Genomic DNA, 18,212 nt, shown 5'->3' with positions numbered 1-18,212 from the left:
ACAACACGCGCTTTAGCTCCGAGATGAGATATAGCCTACTAAAGCGTAGATATTGAGGTTCCAAGTCAACTTCCAAACGGAGCATGCAACATTGCTCTGCTACATTACACTTCACTGGAGTCACTGTACATTATTAAGAGTGACAGTCAAAACTAGATCGCTGTGAAATTGCTTTCACATACCGTGGTGGAATAATTGTCTCCTGTCGTGCCTGCATTGGATTACAGAAAGGATCAACAGAGTAAAATATGATGTATTTTTCTGTTTACCCGGTTGCAACAACCTCTGTTAGCTTTCTAGCGGCTGCGCTACTAAAATACATTAAACAAATCCTCGCGCTTTCTTCTTCTTCTTCTTCTTCTTCTTCTTCTTCTTCTTCTTCTTCTTCTTTCAGGTTTTTTGGCGGTTGGCATACCTTTCACGGTGCATTACCGCCACCAACTGGACTGTGTAGTACTAGGGATTTGCACAGCAAACCAATAAAATGAAACCAAAACTCCTATATTCTATTCACTAAGTGGGTAGTTCTTATGTACTTAATAATATAATGGTAGACTTTGCCTGCTGCTTTTCCTAGAAGACCTGACAATGTAAAATCTTGATGATTAACCTTTTCTAACACCTATTCAGCTTTTTGCTTCTATGGCCCAACAGCCTGGAATAAACTTCCATTCGAGCTCAGACACGCACCCTCTGTAGACATTTTTAAATCTCAACTCAAGACTCACCTCTTCACCCTTGCTTTTAGTTGAGTTTTTTTATTTTTTATTTTTTTATGTGTTTTTATTTATTTTATGTTCTTATATTCGGTTTTGTTCTCTGCTATTGTTCTATCATTTTAACTACTTGTGTTTTATTGTATTTTATTTTTGTGTCCTGCCCTGTGAAGCACTTTGAGCTGCATTCTATGTATGAAAAGTGCTATACAAATAAAGTTTATTATTATTATTATTATTATTCAATTAAATTCAAAGGACTTTATTGGCATGAGAAAACATTTACATTGCCAAAGCAAAAGACACGATACAACAATACAGGTTTAGGGTTTTTTTTGTGCCAATTGAATCTAATCAGTACCAATTTATCCTGACAAAAAGAGCTGGAGAGACCGGGAGGCACGTTACTGAACAAACACGGAACGTGGAAAACTCTCTCTATACTTATAAATGCACATAAACATTTTATATTAAATGGTGCATTTATATAGCGCCTTTATCCAAGGCGCTTTACATGCATTACATTCACCCATTCACACACACATTCATACACTGATGTCGGCGCAAACCATGCAAGGCACCAATCAGCACATCAGGAGCAATTAGGGGTTCAAAACTTCAAGTCTTGCTCAAGGACACTTCGACACCCTGGGGGAGCCCCGGGTTCAAACTGGAAATCCAGCAACTCTACCCATGAGCCACCCTATTAGAATTAAACATGTCATGCTCAGGAATGCCATGTGGAAACTGCATTTAACAAATGTAGTATATTTCTTTATTGTTACAGAAGTGTACATAACACTAAAGTACAGCACATTGAAAAGGCAATAGTATTTACAATTACAAGGTGAAAGGCTATATCAACTCTGTTTCTATGGAAGCTTTACACATGTATTTCCTTCATTCTACAAGCAGATAAAGTTGTACACATCATACAAATCATAACAATAAACAAGCAAAGCCCCCACTGCTCTATATACAATCTTCCATTATAATAATTTATTATATATATATATTCATAAATATGACTTATACACTTTATAATACATAAAATATTCATGCTTGGCATTTTTGACAGATGGAAAAAAATGTAAAGCATGGTAATCTTATGCAAATAATATAAATAATTCTATTTTCTAATTGCTACACAGTAGAGGTACAGTAAGATTATTTTCAGTAACAGATAACCCACACAGCGGCATTTAAGTTGATGAGATATTACAGTAGATTTGCAGCATGTCAAAGTAGATGAATGTGTGAGGATCACTATCCATAAATTAATTTCTCCATTATGGTTGTCACATTCACACACACACGCACACGCGCACGCACACACACACACACACACACACACACACACACACACACACACACACACACACACACACACACACACACACACACACACACACACACACACACACACACACACACACACACACACACACACACACACACACACACACACACACTAGCAATGAAGCCTCCCTTTTCCTGTACTAAGAATTTCCACTTTTAGCCAAAAACACATGACATTCTTCTGTGATGGAGTAAAAAGCATTGCACATTTTCCCTTAACAATCAAAACAATCAAATCATCAACAGTCAGGCGCACGGCAAAAGATCCTGGGCCACCTGACACCTGGGCCCCATATTAATATTAGACACATATAAAAATAGGGTTGCACTGATATCACCTTTTCATGGCAGAGAAAGAGTGCTTATTGTTTGAGTACTCATAAATGCAGAGTATGAGTGTTTTTAATAATATTGTTATTTTGTCTTACTGTTAAGCATTATTGTTTAAAATGCAACAATTGCATATTCTTTTGCATTTTAGCTTACATGTATACTGAGCAGGACTTGCCGCCTTAAAGTAGTAGAAACATAAATTATCCTAAATGTATATTCAATTAGGCCTAGCAGTTGTTTAACAACCAAATAGCCAATTACTATGTACTCGTCCCTCCTGGTTATGGGATCAATGTCACTTGTAAACACAACACCTTGCAAATTTATTTTGAACCTGTGACAAAATGTAACACAGTGCATATTCAAAATACTCCAAATAGCCAACATTTTGGACACAAGGAACAGGATGAAAAAGGGGGGTTCCTGCCATTGACGAGCTTCACTGATGATAATCATTTTAACCTGGTATCTCTCGTATATTCCAACAGATGGAAACAGATGATCCATTGTGGCAAGCCCTGATGGGAATTAGACGAAACAAGAAGAAGAAGAATCTTTCACATGTTCCAGGACCCCGTCTATAAGTCTTGGCTCTTCGATTAATTCACCCCCCGCCCCCCTCCCCACACACACACACACACACACACACACACACACACACACACACACACACACACACACACACACACTTTATCAAAGCAAAAGCAAAATAACTTAACTTAGGTCTGTCATTTGTTAAAGGTGAAAGATATTGACCTCAGTAGGCAGTGGCCGCTTGTGACATCTATTATTAGTGCAATAACAGCCCCCCATTTCTTTGCAATAGCAAATTCTGTTGTTCACTCCAACAGTATTCCTGCTCATCTGAAGATCTGAATATATGACATTGTTAAACATATTTACTCTGAGTAAAAACAGAAAGAGGAGTTTGTTTCCCCGGTCCCAGAGGAGAGAGCAGAGTGCTTGGTAAACACTATGATGACAGCAGGTCCCCAAAACAGGAAGCATGGCTATGGAGGGAGTGGAGTTGCAACCTGCAAGCCTTCCGTCAAAGACTTATTCCGGACACACTGGAGTCTGGGAGGAACGTTGTGATGGCCCGGTAGCCCTGGGCCCGTCTGATCATATCCCGAATCTCTCCATTGAGTTCCATTAATTTGATACAGATCTCTGTAAGATCCTGCTGTGAGCCCACCAGAGCAAAGGTTCCCGTCTGACCCAAGGTTTGATGTCTGAAGTAGATGTTTAGTAATGTCTGGATCTCATCCTCAGAAGGAGTGCCGAAGATGTCATTGGGCCATATTGTTCTGCACAGAAAAAGGTCAAGTAACTTATTTATTCATGTAGACTAGAGCAGTGGTTCTCAATCTGTGGGCCGGCACTGGTGAGCAGTGAAAATATTGCAAGTGGGCCCCCAAATAATTGGCAAAACACTCAGATTAAAATTATGATGATATAACATTTAGAACTAGAAATGCAGTCTGTCGAGCTGCTACTAACTAATGTCTATTACAACTGCTGTTCTAAATCCTTTAGACCCATTATTTACCTTATATACCAACCTTAGTTACGTCACCATCAACAGCCAATAAGGGACCACCATTCTACATCAAGAATGGTGGTCCCCTATTGGCCGGTGGACAACACCGACATACCCAGCCGATTACAGTACTTACGCGCTCTGCTTGCGCAAGTAATTAAAAGATGTATGAACATTTTTTAATACCGTATATATATATATATTATTTATATTTTTTTAAGTGGCCAGATTGGTGGGTTGCACACTATTTTAAGATTTTCAAGTAGGCCCTGCCCCTGATCCATAAAAGCTTGGGAACCGCTGAGAGTGAAACAGACACCATGCAATAGACAATGAAGAGTTTACCTGCATTCACGAATGTAGCGGATGGCCGCGAAGAACTCATTGTTTTTCAGATCTTCCAAGATGGCCTGCACAGCAACCTCGGAATTGCTGAAGGTGGGATCAGAGTAGGAACTTTCCTGGGCAGCAAGGTCGTCACTATTTACAGCAACCCGTAGACCTTCCTTTAGGTCATTGAGCTCTCTGGACATATTCATCAGCTAATAGTAGAAGAGAGAGACATCCACATAATCCTTAAAGGACCATACTGGCAGTGTATACTGGTATAATGGTATACTTAAAATATTATTATTATTATTATTCAAAATATGTCTGACAATAGTCCCAAGAGAAAATACAATTTATGCACAAAATGTCAAACATCCATGAGATCACATACTTTGGTTTCATTGGATAAATATCCAATGACTCAAATATTCAGGAAAGTTCGGTAATGGTTAAATGACTATGGACTAATATTGACTATGGAGAAAATTAATACATGCGTGAAATCTAGAAATAACAAAAAAAAGTCTATGTTTGAGCGGTGTTGCTCTGTGATTTCATTATTTACTACATGCCATACAATAATTTATAAATCAGGATTAAGTGGTTTAAGCAGGTCGTAACATGGAACATGCACCTACCTCAGGAATAGAGTTTATAGCATGGACTTGTCCAATCAGCTTACAATAGGATTGAAAAAGCAGCAATAGCTGAAAGTGGAGTTTGTAGAGTCGTTGACAGAGCTCCAGCTGCTGAAAATGCAGAGCAAAAGGGGTTAGATTTCACCATTCACACACTACTCACTCAACTACTCACGTAAATACAGTACAAGAAAACACAGGGGGCTGGGACTGACATCCTGCAACAACTCTGCACAAGACACAAGATTATAAATAAAATATATGACCAAATAGACTGAAGAGGAATAAGCCATTTTTAACTTACTGCCAAAGATTCCATTTGCTACAAAGCAAGCATGTTATAAGATAGAAAACGGGTGAGAGGGAAACAGGGAATCAAAGATTTGGCATGCAGTGCATCCCTTAGCAGCATTGCAGCAATGCATCCCTTAGCAGTTAGAGCTTGGAAGAGTGGGCAACCAAAACATTGTGGGCACCTCAATAATAGGTCCTCAAAAAGAAGAATTTGGAATATGGTCTGTAAAGTATTCATGATTTGAATTAGCTTGAACATTTATACAATTTCTAAAAATGTAAGATTTGATTGGTAAAGTTAGGTCTGAAAATGATGCATGTTTGTGAAGCATGCCTCACAGTTTATCTATTATATGGATGCATGTTCAAATCCTGAATACATCACATTGCTTCAAACCCAAATTATATTTATTTATTTTTAAAAAATTGGGGGAAAAAAACAATTTAACATTGAGGTGAAAACAATGTTTCGGTACCCCCTGTGTTCCTGTATCCGATCGTGGTGAGCAATATTTATATAGGGCGTATAACACATGCAGAGAGAGAAAATACTGCTCAAGTAGGTGTAAATAACTGAAAGGAAGGCTGCGTGTCCCAATGAGTCATTAAAAAGCCAAGCAAATAAACTTTGCCTTTTTATCAGCACAAATGCACTCACTTTGGTTTGAGTCTCTTGACCTGCAATGTTGTTTGATATCAGCTTTATGAGGGCCAGGTTTTAGTTTATTATAATGCTTACATTGTTTACACATACATATATGTTTACACACATATATATACACCGGTATAGGTTTGAGTTTTCTTTCCTAATAGCAAGTGAGTGTAAATGTTTACTGCTGGAATTAACGCAACTTAAGACATGTCCAATGCCCAGCAGAATGACAACAATGCTCGCTGGAATGAGAGAATCAATGTGAGGTGTTGCAACCAAGGGTTGCCCAGAAACTTGAGTTTCAAATATTGAAAGAAAATAGAGAAGTATCACTCACAGAACTACAGTACCAGAGTTTTCGAAAGGCAGAAAGTACAGTATGAAAGGTCAGTTGAAATGGAATATTGAGTATGCAACTGTTTTCTAAGAATCACATGACTTTATACAGCTTTGTGTATGTTAGCGGAGTCATTAATTGCGACTGTCAGTTAAGCCATACATTTTAAGGCTGCATTTTAAATAAATATTCCCTTGATATAACAATAATTAAATATTATAATGAGTGTTATAGCATAGATAGACAAAGCTTTACCTGGTCCTCATGCTCTGCTGGTTGGCATGTTATCACCGTACCCTCTGTGCTTCTGGGAAAGGTTGCCTTGCAGTTGTTCAACCACTATGTAAGAGAGGTGGCATCATGTTCATTACAAAAGCAAATGCAGCGGAAAATCCTGCTGTACCCGTAAAGGGTACAGGTCTATTATTATAGTCACATAGTTCAAGCAAATTGTATAATGGTGACATTTTGACTCAATAGCAAAGTATTGTTATTCCTTACAGAGATAGCGGCCTCCTTTTTGTTGTTGTAAGTATCAAGGTACTCCTGAAGTTCCAATACACTGAATTTCATTTTTTCCAGAAGCCCATAGGACATGATCTGTGAAAAGCAAGAGGTTTTCCTTTTATAATTGCTACTCACATCTGTACTTTCACTGACACAGTAGAGGGGGCCAGAAATTACTTACAGTGTCTGCGTCAATGAAGAGAGTGGGACACTCTGAGCATGATGTCAACATCTGAGATGACCTCAAAAACTTTGATCCTATTCCTCTGAGTCCATCTCCAAGGTAACTCACAGCATCACAGGTCAATGTGCAAAATTTGTTCTGAATACTCTGCAAAGCAAAATTACATTCTATGTTTGTCTTGGTTAATCACAAACCATCCCAGATACGTAGGCTATGTTCTATTAGCCTGGGATCCAGACTGATTCACTCCGTTCAGTGGATTTCTTTCTCACTGTGAGAAGCAAAAAGCGCTAGCAAAAGTAATACGAACGGAGCGAATCAGTCTTAATTCCAGGCTAATGTTCTATAATTATTTCAGGTTTATTGTGAAGCATTCCCCTGTCACCAAGAACACAATTTTCCTACTTTTGACCTCTTCTGAAAGGCTAATACCATTAAAAGATTAAGAAAAATAGTATCAACTAATGTTCTTAAAGGTGTAGGGTAAGTAATATTTTGTTGTTAAAATAAGTGTTAAAGCTGATATTCTGATGGTAGTCATTGCTACAGAGTGTTCAGTAACAACCAATTTTATCCAATCATGAAAGAGAACTACAGAGAAATACAGAATACAAAATAAAAGTAATACAAAATACAAAAAGTGAAATTGGAACTGATGACACAATGAAAAGCATACAACATTTTAACTGAAACACTGAAATTGAACCCGATGAATTGGTACTCTCTCCTGATGAATGAATTTTGCAACCTGAACCCACCCAAAAAAGCATTTTCTTTAATGAGCGGAAGAGACTGGGAGAGCCCTGTCACTAAACAAACACTGTATAGCAATGTTAACTATTTAGAATACGGTGTATATATATAGCTTGGACCTTTTCACAAAACCATTTACTTTTAACCATAAAATATCACTTACCCTGTTTCATGGACAATTACATTTATTTTTACAAGGCCCACTGTCAAATAAATGGCTATAGTATAGGCCTATGCAGGATTAAAAATATATGTCATTTGTACTACACTCTCTGATTTAAATGAGCACTAAGGATTTTGCTGTGTACCTGGAACAGTGAGGAGAACACATGGAAGGTGTAGACTGCACAGGATCCATCTGAGTCTGACACTAGCTGGTTGATGTGACTCCGCCACGCTTCCTCTGCGTCGTCACATACGGCTGGCTGGAAAGCTGCGAGGATGGCAGAGAAGAACGGTGACGGCGGAGGGGAAGAACAGCACTCCATCATGTCATCTCTCTCCTCCTCGGCCAGGCTGAGAGCAACATAGAGACATGACATTAGGGAAAACAGCTAATGCATTGACATCCATGGCACTGTGCTTTCCAATTCACTTCATGTAAGTAGGGCTGTGCATAGCTGAGCCATGTGGCTCGTCGCCTTTCTTTTTGGGTTTCTGGTAGCGTGTTACACACACACAATATTGTTCGACTACATCAGCTATTGCGCAACAACGCAGTACAACAATGTATCAAATATGGCTTAAGTATTTAATCAGAATAATCGATTTAATCGAAATTAGAATACATACATACATACCTGTAGTATGTGTGTAATAGCATGTCACTGTGACTGTCTGCAAATTGCAATGAGGCACAGCTCAACTAATACGATTATAACTGCACACACCTGGGTAAACAGCCATCAAAGTCTAGTTCTCCTCTGTCATCACCATGAGACATGTCCAGAGTGAAACTGTCATGGCAATGAAATTCAGGCGGAAGTTCACTAATTGAGAGAGAGGTCATAGAGAGGTCATCCTCATTGCCATTGGTGTCCTCATCCTCTGTTGACACTGAGATGTGAGCCTGTGATGGAGGAACAAGGACAGATATGCTTTGTCAGTGTGCAGGAAAGAAAACAAAACAATGCACAGGCATCATGCAAAATATGTACCTTCTTATGTATTACAGTACATGATTGGGGGTAAAATGTATACACTAACCTTTCCACGGGACACTATGGACACTCCTTGAGGTACTTCGTTTAATTTGGTAAATTATTGAGCAGAAACCGTGTCAATTGAATGCTGAATGAGTTTGTTGCAGAGGACCAGTACCATGGTCTCCGCACACTCATGTTTTGGGACGGGCAAATGTGTAAACCTTTCTCAGCCTCCCACATGCCAAGTTATTTTAGTTGTTGCTTTCAGCCTCCTCCAACACATAAGCAATAGGTATACACATTGCCTTAAATAGACAGAGAGTGAGACTATTGCTGTCAAGAAGAACCCCACAGATGCCAATAGAAAACACGTGCCACCATTAAAGTATTGCAGAAACCACCCCAGACCCCTAAGCATTATGCAATGCCCATTTCCAGGTTTTAGTTCTGTTTTCTTATGACATGCAACTAGTAAAAGATCTAGCAAAGACTGGGCCATGCACGTTTCTGATAAGGTGAAACAGACAAAAGTCAAAGAGCCACAAAATAAGATGTATAACCAAGAGAGACCACAACATGTAGCACATGCAACATCTAAATAATTTCCAGAAAGGTTACGACAGAATAGTTCTATTTGGCAGCATTAGTAAAGAACTCTAGTATAGAACTGCGATAGGAATAGGAGTGAGTAGGCCCCAATATCTCAGACACTCTGAATCCCTTATTCACCCGGTGCTTCGAGTCCTCTGGCACTTGGACCTCGAAACTAGGATTTGTGGTGTTCAGAGCAGATGGGTCAGCTGAAGATGTATCAAAGGAGGCAGACAGAGAGTCCATGACATTGATATCTGCCGTTGGAGAAATGCTGAGAGTCTGAAAAGATACAAAGTCAAACATGTTGTCATCGACTGAAAGCAAAGAAAGCAACAGAGGGCGAACAATGAAATGTTATTTGTTATGTTATTACATTTACACCACCATACATTAAACTGATAGTAATTGTGGACCATCAGTGCTGGAATGATACAAAGCCAAAATCAAACTTAAGAGCCTCACTAAAGAACAATGAATTTCACCATGTTTTAAAATCAATATTAAGTTGTGAAGTATATTAAATACCATTAATGATATTTCCCCAGTGGTGAACTTACGAGCTGTGAGTGTGAGAGGATCTGGCTAGCGATGAGAGAATCCTCCTCAGATGACTCATCAGAGTCTTCGAGGGTGATCTTGTTGAGGCTGGGCATGCTGATGGACAGCTGGCTTTCATCCAGGGGCAGCGGGTCACTCTGGTCCAGACTGTCCATGGAGCGTCTCCGCACACCCCAGTTGAAGTTGTCCATAGTCTCTCCCTACAACAGAGCATAGCCTTGAGTGACCATGTGCAAGTAATAATCTCAAACACACATGCGCACATACAACTGCACACACAGTCATGCTGTACATGTCAAGGGAGGGTACAATCCTTGGGTGAGTTATTATTGCCCACTCCAACCAAGCATGGAGGGTTTTGTGGACCTTGACTTTTCATCAGGACACGATTCTGGAGATGTTAGCTAAGTTCCACATTCCACAAAGCTTTAATGCGACAAATAAAACAATAGATACTTCCTGTGGTGGTGCTGGTGACCAGCTGAAATTGTGAAGGGGGATTGCATTTTTAAATACTTCCTTTAAGCTAAATCTAAGGAAAATCATACTAGATTTGTGGCCAAAAGTTTAGTTTAAGTACTGCATACAACAGGGTTAACTACCGTACTTTATTTTCTCATGTTACATTTAAGAAAAATCAAAGCATATACTATATTTGAGGCCAAAAGTTTAGAATCATACCATTAAAACTTGGTGTGACAAAAGTCTAAAGATGAATGTAAAGTATAGTATTCTTGCTGATTCTAGCAATTTCCAGATAATCTGACATTTTTAGCTGGCTCTAAGAGAAGAGCTGACATCATGTTCCAGGATCCAAGGATTGTCTTTGTGTTAGAAAGATGGGAAGAGCAATCAGCCTGTCCCAGTTTATGTAGCAGTATACACTGTAAGCATTTTTCAATATACTGAGATAAAGAAAATAGCCTGGTAAGCAATTTTTCCCTTTTGACATCCCTATATATAAAATAAATATTATACCTTGGTCATGTGTGAGTATATTTGTTTTTGTATTTAAAAACAAAGTGTCATTACCATGTAACCACTGTGAGATTTGTTATAACTGTATATCTTAGTAGTAATGATAACTGATTAACTGATTATAACTGAATGATGAGTAGTAATGTTTTTGGCTTTTCTACCTTTTGACAGGAAAGAGGGAGAGAGAAGGGGAGACACATGCAGCGAAGGTCGTCAAAAATGGGACTCAAACACGCAACGCACTGTCAGGCCAAAGCCTATATGTGGCATGCGCCTGCCCTGGAACACTTGGCCAGCGGGCACCCCTACAATATGACATTTAATGCTATTTACACACATTCAATTAAATACTGTATGTTAAAGATTTGCATAATGGACATTGTAATAACTGATTCTGTTGTGCCACTGGGTGGAGCTCATTGCACATCTGAGATGTTTAATCCACAACTACAGCTGTTTCCAGTTATTCTCTATATAGTATTTCCATATTGATCAATTCGCATTCTTTGGATTGGTGACATTTTCTGAAACATGTTTGGATTAAAATACTAGAGGTGGACATAATACGGTATATGCCATACTTATGGCATATGTTTTTTAATAGGTTTCCTTCCTTTTTAATATATTTGTAATTTTGTATATTACAAAATTAAGCCAAATTTAAATACCGGTAGATAATATAAATTTGTAATTTCCTTTAAAGGCAATAAGTAAGCATCCCCCTCAAGGACGAAATGTGCATTATGTGATAAACTGATAATGTATTGTATGCTTTAAAAATAAAAATCCACCAACATAGATAATAAATGATGCTTACATAAAATTAAATCTTATTAAATGTGTTACTTTTGGCTGTGGCTGGAATACCATGAATAGCATATTTAAAACATAACATTGAGTGAATATCTCTACCATCTTATGATACATCCAAACATGCACATTATTACTGTATACCGCATGACATGCACAGCATCATACTCCGACATCAGAACAATCCACTGTGTAATAGTGGTAATCCCACATTCATCTAAGAACACTACAACAGGACTGAACTTACCTGTAGCTCCTAGATGGCAAAGAAAAAAAGCAGAAAAAGAAAGCCCATTACACAAATAAGGCAGATATTATTACATTACATTTCTGAGGAATGCATTCTTGAACAGGAAAGCTCAATCTGTGATCTGTGAATAATATTACGCTTAAGGTGGCCTTACACTAGCCGATTTTTTTCAATCTGAAATCTGATAGCACCATACACTACAGGATAATCGGAGCGGGGCAGAGCAAATATCAAACATTCTTGATGTTGATCAGGGCCGATCCCGATCGCGCTTTGAGCGGCCCGAGCAGATCGATTGAGTCGTGCACCCCCCGAGCGTCAAAAATGCCCAATTATCGCCACTTTAAGATTATGTATTATCCTGTATCCTTGTCGTAATTTTTGTGTTAGAATTCTGACCATTTTATTCTCCAAAATACATGTCTGTCCAATGTGAGACAAGAACCGATGAGGAGGACTAATGATTTGTATTTTCAATGCCTTTTGAAACCTACAGGTTTGTGCACGGGGGTCTCACCTCTCCATCTTCCAGCTCCACATCAAGGAAGTCAAAGTCCCTGAAGACTCTGAACTGCTGCTCCGAGGTGGTGTCATCCATGTTGTCCAGGTCACGGGTGCCGTCATCAGAGGAAACCAGGCTAGGCTGGTGCTCCATTAGATCCAGCTCCCCACAACTGGAGAAAATCACCTACAGGGGGAGAAGAAAGTACATTTCAGACTTCAAAAATCCAAATACCAAAATCACAGAACCTATTATTATTTCTATTCTTGTTTAGTACTAAGCACATCATGCATGTGTCTTACGGAGGGATTCTTCGTCAGTCCAACTTCTTGTCCACACAACGATAATACATTCACCAACTTCTCCCTGGTTCTTTTCTGTAGAAGTGAAGAGGAAATTAGACTCATAAAAAAGGACTAAAATGAGATCATAGCCAAATGTGAAGAATGTGCTCTTACATGAACCTCGTCGCAGTTAAACGCTAAACAGAAGTATAGCTACTTCAACTTTAACATTCTACTGTCTACTATGGGAAATATCTATTGTATTACTTATCTGAAACATGAAAGCTCCATTATAACGCCACGAAAATGTTTTATAAACAGACATTTAGATTTTCAAAACCCTGTACCGGTAAATGGTTGCTCACCTGTGACGACTGTGGCCTCTTCCAGCTGACCGGAACCAGAACGTTGTTGGTGGTGGATCCAGAGGAGGTCGAGGAGGTGCTGCGGGTCACCGCTATGGCTCCGTTCTTCCCATCCGTCCCCGGAGAGCCCTGCAGCTCATCATACCGCCGGCCTATCACAGGTGTCTATGAGCACGGACACAGACAGACGGAGAGGTGGAGAGGGGGAGTCACAGTGAGTCAGACGAGAAGTGGAGGTTTGAAGAATAGGGTCATCTCTGTGCAGCAGATCTGTGGCTCAGGCTCCATGGCAATGATGGCACTGTAGCTCCTGCCTCTTCCGTGAGGTCACATCATTATATACAGTAGCTCCAGTATGATTGGTAAGTAGCTTATCAATTTAATACAACAGCTAGTTCACTGTATCACTGTGGGCACGGTTTGTAATACTTTGCTCTTCTAAAGCCTGAACTTTCTAATTATTTCGTTCCAAAACAATAACGCAAAGGAGGAATGATTAAAATAAATATGTTTTACTTTCAGAAGCAAAGCTGTTTGTAGTTAACTCTAAAAATACCAAAAACAAACATTGGTTGATGCATCTCAAGCTTCAATGCACTGCTTGTAAGCTCTCAAGCAGTTTTGAGTCTTACTGATTCACATACAAAGGACGGCAGCGAGAACTGACATCATTTCCTGCCATTCATACTACATCACACAAATAGCTCCCTGTTCAGTTCCCACACATACACTACGCCACCCCATATCTTTGCCATCACTCTGCACAACTTGGTTAATTGTGTTTACCTTTAAAGCTTTCAAGCTAATCTCATGGGGTTTGGTCAAAAATGAAATGCTGTACAGCTGTACAGAAGGGGAAGAATTGCTTCCTTGCCCAACAAAAAAAAAAAAAAAAAAGATGAATTGACCACCCAATCTCATTGTGCACCACACCCTGGAAACTACAGGGGGAAAAACACAACAGGAACACAAAAACTAGTATTGAAAGAGTGTAGGAAGGGATCCAAATGGTTTTGGGTGCATTGCTGTCATTTTTTGTGAGAGAGAAACCACCTCAGCTCCTGAATAAGTTAATTATGTCATACAAAGGACTCATCTGGTGTCTCTAACCTCAGATATGTCAAAGTGGAAGTCCAATGTTTTCCCAGGCAAGGCCTTAGACGACCTGTCCCAGACACGACTGACATCCTCGTAGCAAACGTCACTTTGTGGCGATGACGGCTGGACCAGACTTGCAGAGCGAGAGACCACCAGCTTCAGAATATTATGGGCTTCCCTCCAATGGACAGTCTATGGTCAATTTATAAATACATTATTATTATTATTATTATTATTATTATTAGTAGTAGTAGTAGTAGTAGTAGTAGTAGTAGTAGTAGTATTATTAGTAGTAGAGGCACACCAACAAACACCACAAGTCTGTATAGATCTAGTATACTGCAGTTGTCTATAAAGCAAAATAACTATCAAGGAAACAAATGGCGACATGAAAGTAAGTAGACTTCATTAGCAGCTGGGAAGACTATTTATAGAAACAGTTTGTTTAGAGGGTGTGCCTTCAAATGTACTGCACCGCCACACACGCACGCACGCAAACACACCCCACCAAACAGCTAGAGACCTAACAGGAAATACAACAGGCCCCAGTTATACTAATCACATCATTAACATGTCTAAATGTTGGCACAAGTATTCAAAGTTATATGGCACAGTTTATGCCAGCGGTCTGCAACGGTTTTGAAATGAAGTGCCATGTTTTTATTTTGCCATGTCAACATTAATTTTAATGACACCACATAAAACAAATCCAAGATATTTTGAATGTCTACGAATATAACCTTTTGCCTAATGATTGGACCTATCTCTGAGACTCCCTCCCTTAGTCAGTTTTAATGAATGTGAGGGACTTCGTTTATTTAAAATTATTAAAAATTGTTTATTTTAAACCACAAATCCTCTCTCACACTTATGCCAATGTGCCAGTGATCACCCTCCCTTGTGGCAATGTTGGCACTGGTGCCTAAGGTTGCTTATGGAATTCAGCATGTATTTCTTTCAAGGACATTATCTGAAGTGTTCATTTCTTACCAATGAGCCAATAATGTGAGATACAGTGTACAGTTAATTCAGATTCAAATACAGTATGTGTTATTATGGAATAATATATTCTCCATTTACATCTCACATGCTTTAATCAAACTCACCTGAACAAATTTCTCAATGGTCTTGAGTACTTCCACATTGAAGGGTTTGGCCTGAATCCCACTGAGTTCCATGTGACTCAGGAGGCTGTAGATGATCTGTAACAAGGTCTGCTGCATACTGGGGAGACCTTTCTCTAGCAGCTGTTGAGGCAGAAGGTAAATAACAACTCATTTGATATGTTCAATCTAACTACAGTTACAATATCTGTGCCAACACCCATTGCCAACACTTCACATTTACCCCTTTTCAGAATAAAATGTATAAGAGTTACAACAGCTGTGCAAACCTCTGCCATGTATGTAACCATGCTGATGGTTATGTCAGAGAAGGCTTCGTGAAGATATCGACACACAACATTGACCCAGGAGAAGCAGCCTCGTGTGTAGGAGTATGTTTTATACAGGGTCATGACATGAGCTAGGTTGGAGAGTTTGGCATTCTTCTCCTCAAGGCATACCTGGAGGAAATGGAGGAAATAACATTGTAAATAGAAAATAAAGTCTGAGAACATGGTTGTAACTTGTAATTGTGAAAATGCGTGGGACGTAGAGACTGACCAGAGCTATCCTCTCGGCAACATCTTTACAGAACTGAGTGGGGCAATCGAAGTTCTGTACAAGATGAGGGAGCAGACAGAGAACATTCAAGGGGAAACCTGGGAGGGGAAATAGACAGACTCGTTTCCTTCACTTTGAAAATATTGATGTTCAAATCCATCAGGAAATTCCTCGTGGGCAATTTATGTATTGAAAACTGAAGTTATTTTCAACATGGTGTACCTATGGCTTGTGAAGTGTCTACCACAGGCACTCGTGAGACAGGTGTGAGCTGACTGAAGAGCTGCAGGGTGAGGTCAGTGGTGGCGACAGAGGTGAAGCCCTTTAGCAGCAGCTGTTGGAGCCCGGAGAAGCTGCTCCATTTGAGCTGGCTTTGCAGCTTCTCCAGCTTCTCCCTGTTCTCCTGCTTGTCTAATGACACATGGGCCAGCAGCTTATTCAACAGCTTCAGAGACATCTGATACTCAAACTCAAAGTCCGACTCCATCAAAGACACGGCTACCCAGAAGATGGTGATCAGCAGGTTACTAGGGTGATTGACATTATTTGGGTCCGTGACGTTGTCTTTTGAAGATGACTGGCTGTGGGCTCTTGTCAAAACACCCTGCTGAACGCAGGCCTGGATACGGTCCATTGTTGCGCTGCGAGGGGGGTCAGAGCACCTGTCGGTCTGGTCAAACTTCTTTGGTACAGAGGAGCTCCTCTGGTGTCGGCTGCGGTCAGCTCTCCTAATGCCGTGGCTAAGGTTGAGCTGCCCTGTGCTCTTCCTGTTAGACATCAACTTCCCATTGGTGAGGAAATCTGGCGATGATGCCCTGGAATGCACACAAACAGCACATGAGGCACACTGCCTCTCTTGGTGACACGGCCAGTTGACCATCCATGCTTTCATTTACATTTACAACCCATTTTTAACCAGTCAATTATCTGATTCTAATGTAATCCTGGGCACTACGCTTCCTCTGCCAACCTGGGGGGGCAGCAGCCCATACACGCCTCGGGTATGGGCACTGATGACGCTGAGGAGAGAACACGCATCCCCAGCGGGAATCGAACCCAGGACCTTCTAGCTGTGAGGCGACAGCTCTACCAACTGTGCCAATGTGCCCCCCACCCATGCTTTCATGAAGGAGATACAGTATGGAGGAGGTACAGACCTTGTCAAGATAGCCATCAGATCATTGTTCTTTAGACATTCAGCCAAGTTATCCGCCACAGATTCTAGCGTAAGCAACACCTCCATTACATAGCCCTGAGAGAGAGAGTAAGGTCATTTCCATTAATGATGACATCTGCATGGTGTTTTTTCTGTGAAATCAGCAATGATATTAAATGCAGAAATAACAAAAAATAAATGTTGCCATTATAAACTACAGCCAGCAATCTACTTATGTTCATTTGTTCAAATTCAGGAGTTTTCAAGGTCCATTTGTTTACAAAGCCTACAGTAATGTAATCTGTTGCTACAATAGATGCCTGGTTGTAGCAATTATAGTGATTTCGGTGCCAAAGCTCAGAGTCAGCATCACCAGTTTATTAGAAATTACATACTGCATAGGGACAGTAGAAATCCCAAGATTGGTTGTTTTGGATGAATGCACAGGAATACAGTATAATGCTGTATTGTACTCATATAGTTCTGTGCCTGTGTCACAGACACAGAATACTAACCTGCACTTCTTCTCCATGCTCTCCCACTACTTCCACCAGCCTAGACAGCAGGTCAGACACAGCGTGGGCAGAGAGAGGCTGCCGCAAGGCTCGGAAGACCTGGAAGGAGCGGCCAGCGTAATGCCGCGAGGAGCTGCACAAGGCTGTCTGTAGGGCTGCATCACTAAGCTGCTGCTCCAGGTGGAAATCTGCTAATGGATAGACATGTAAGAGTTCATGTGGTTTACATACATTGTTAATTAAATTATTTAACTGTATTATTATCAAACAATACAGTAAATGTAAAAACATATCAGAACAGAAGCAGGGATAAATCACCCCGCCTGGTGATTAAAAAAATTAATCAAAAGACTGTGCAGTGTTAACACATAATACCTGACTTAGACTCTTTGAACACAGAAACCACATGTCGCAGAAAGTTGGTTAACTGCTCAGTGCTTTTTGAATACTGGTTCTTTGGAGAGATGTCTTCATGGCACCACAGGGGTCCATATGCTCTGAAAAACAACCGCACAACACCCACTATCAACTGACATGAAGAATTTAATTGATCACAATCAAAGCCTGTCTAGCCTTTGATTCATTGACCATAAGCATGCATTCTTCCAATCGCTAAGCACATGTGACCGCTTTTAGTTTATTGGGAAAAT

General features: G+C 40.0%; 1 protein-coding gene across 7 annotated transcripts in view; it reads right to left on the bottom strand.

The window, feature by feature from the left end:
- Positions 1-1,468: 1,468 nt before the first annotated feature.
- LOC310864716 (protein furry homolog) overlaps positions 1,469-18,212 on the bottom strand; it is a 67,944-nt gene continuing 51,200 nt past the window's right edge. For 3 of the 7 annotated variants that reach the window (XM_083773424.1, XM_083773427.1, XM_083773429.1), the window contains exons 41-61: positions 17,938-18,059; positions 17,563-17,753; positions 17,049-17,143; positions 16,114-16,706; positions 15,892-15,989; positions 15,621-15,791; positions 15,334-15,474; positions 14,240-14,419; positions 13,130-13,294; positions 12,783-12,857; positions 12,496-12,666; positions 9,940-10,140; positions 9,518-9,661; positions 8,534-8,712; positions 7,952-8,159; positions 6,888-7,037; positions 6,701-6,799; positions 6,455-6,538; positions 4,917-5,027; positions 4,294-4,490; positions 1,469-3,715 (exon numbers count right to left, since the gene is read on the bottom strand). In XM_083773424.1, the coding sequence (XP_083629550.1) occupies positions 3,457-3,715; positions 4,294-4,490; positions 4,917-5,027; positions 6,455-6,538; positions 6,701-6,799; positions 6,888-7,037; positions 7,952-8,159; positions 8,534-8,712; positions 9,518-9,661; positions 9,940-10,140; positions 12,496-12,666; positions 12,783-12,857; positions 13,130-13,294; positions 14,240-14,419; positions 15,334-15,474; positions 15,621-15,791; positions 15,892-15,989; positions 16,114-16,706; positions 17,049-17,143; positions 17,563-17,753; positions 17,938-18,059 (3,634 nt within the window). In that variant the 3' untranslated portion in view covers positions 1,469-3,456. The remainder of the gene's footprint in view (positions 3,716-4,293; positions 4,491-4,916; positions 5,028-6,454; positions 6,539-6,700; positions 6,800-6,887; positions 7,038-7,951; positions 8,160-8,533; positions 8,713-9,517; positions 9,662-9,939; positions 10,141-12,495; positions 12,667-12,782; positions 12,858-13,129; positions 13,295-14,239; positions 14,420-15,333; positions 15,475-15,620; positions 15,792-15,891; positions 15,990-16,113; positions 16,707-17,048; positions 17,144-17,562; positions 17,754-17,937; positions 18,060-18,212) is intronic. The other 4 variants (XM_083773425.1, XM_083773428.1, XM_083773430.1 and 1 more) reach the window with 2 other exon arrangements.

The sequence above is a fragment of the Protomyctophum parallelum genome (assembly GCF_964188405.1).
Source record: "Protomyctophum parallelum genome assembly, chromosome: 9".
NCBI classification, from domain to species: domain Eukaryota; kingdom Metazoa; phylum Chordata; class Actinopteri; order Myctophiformes; family Myctophidae; genus Protomyctophum; species Protomyctophum parallelum.
This window is presented reverse-complemented; position numbering and strand designations above follow the sequence as displayed.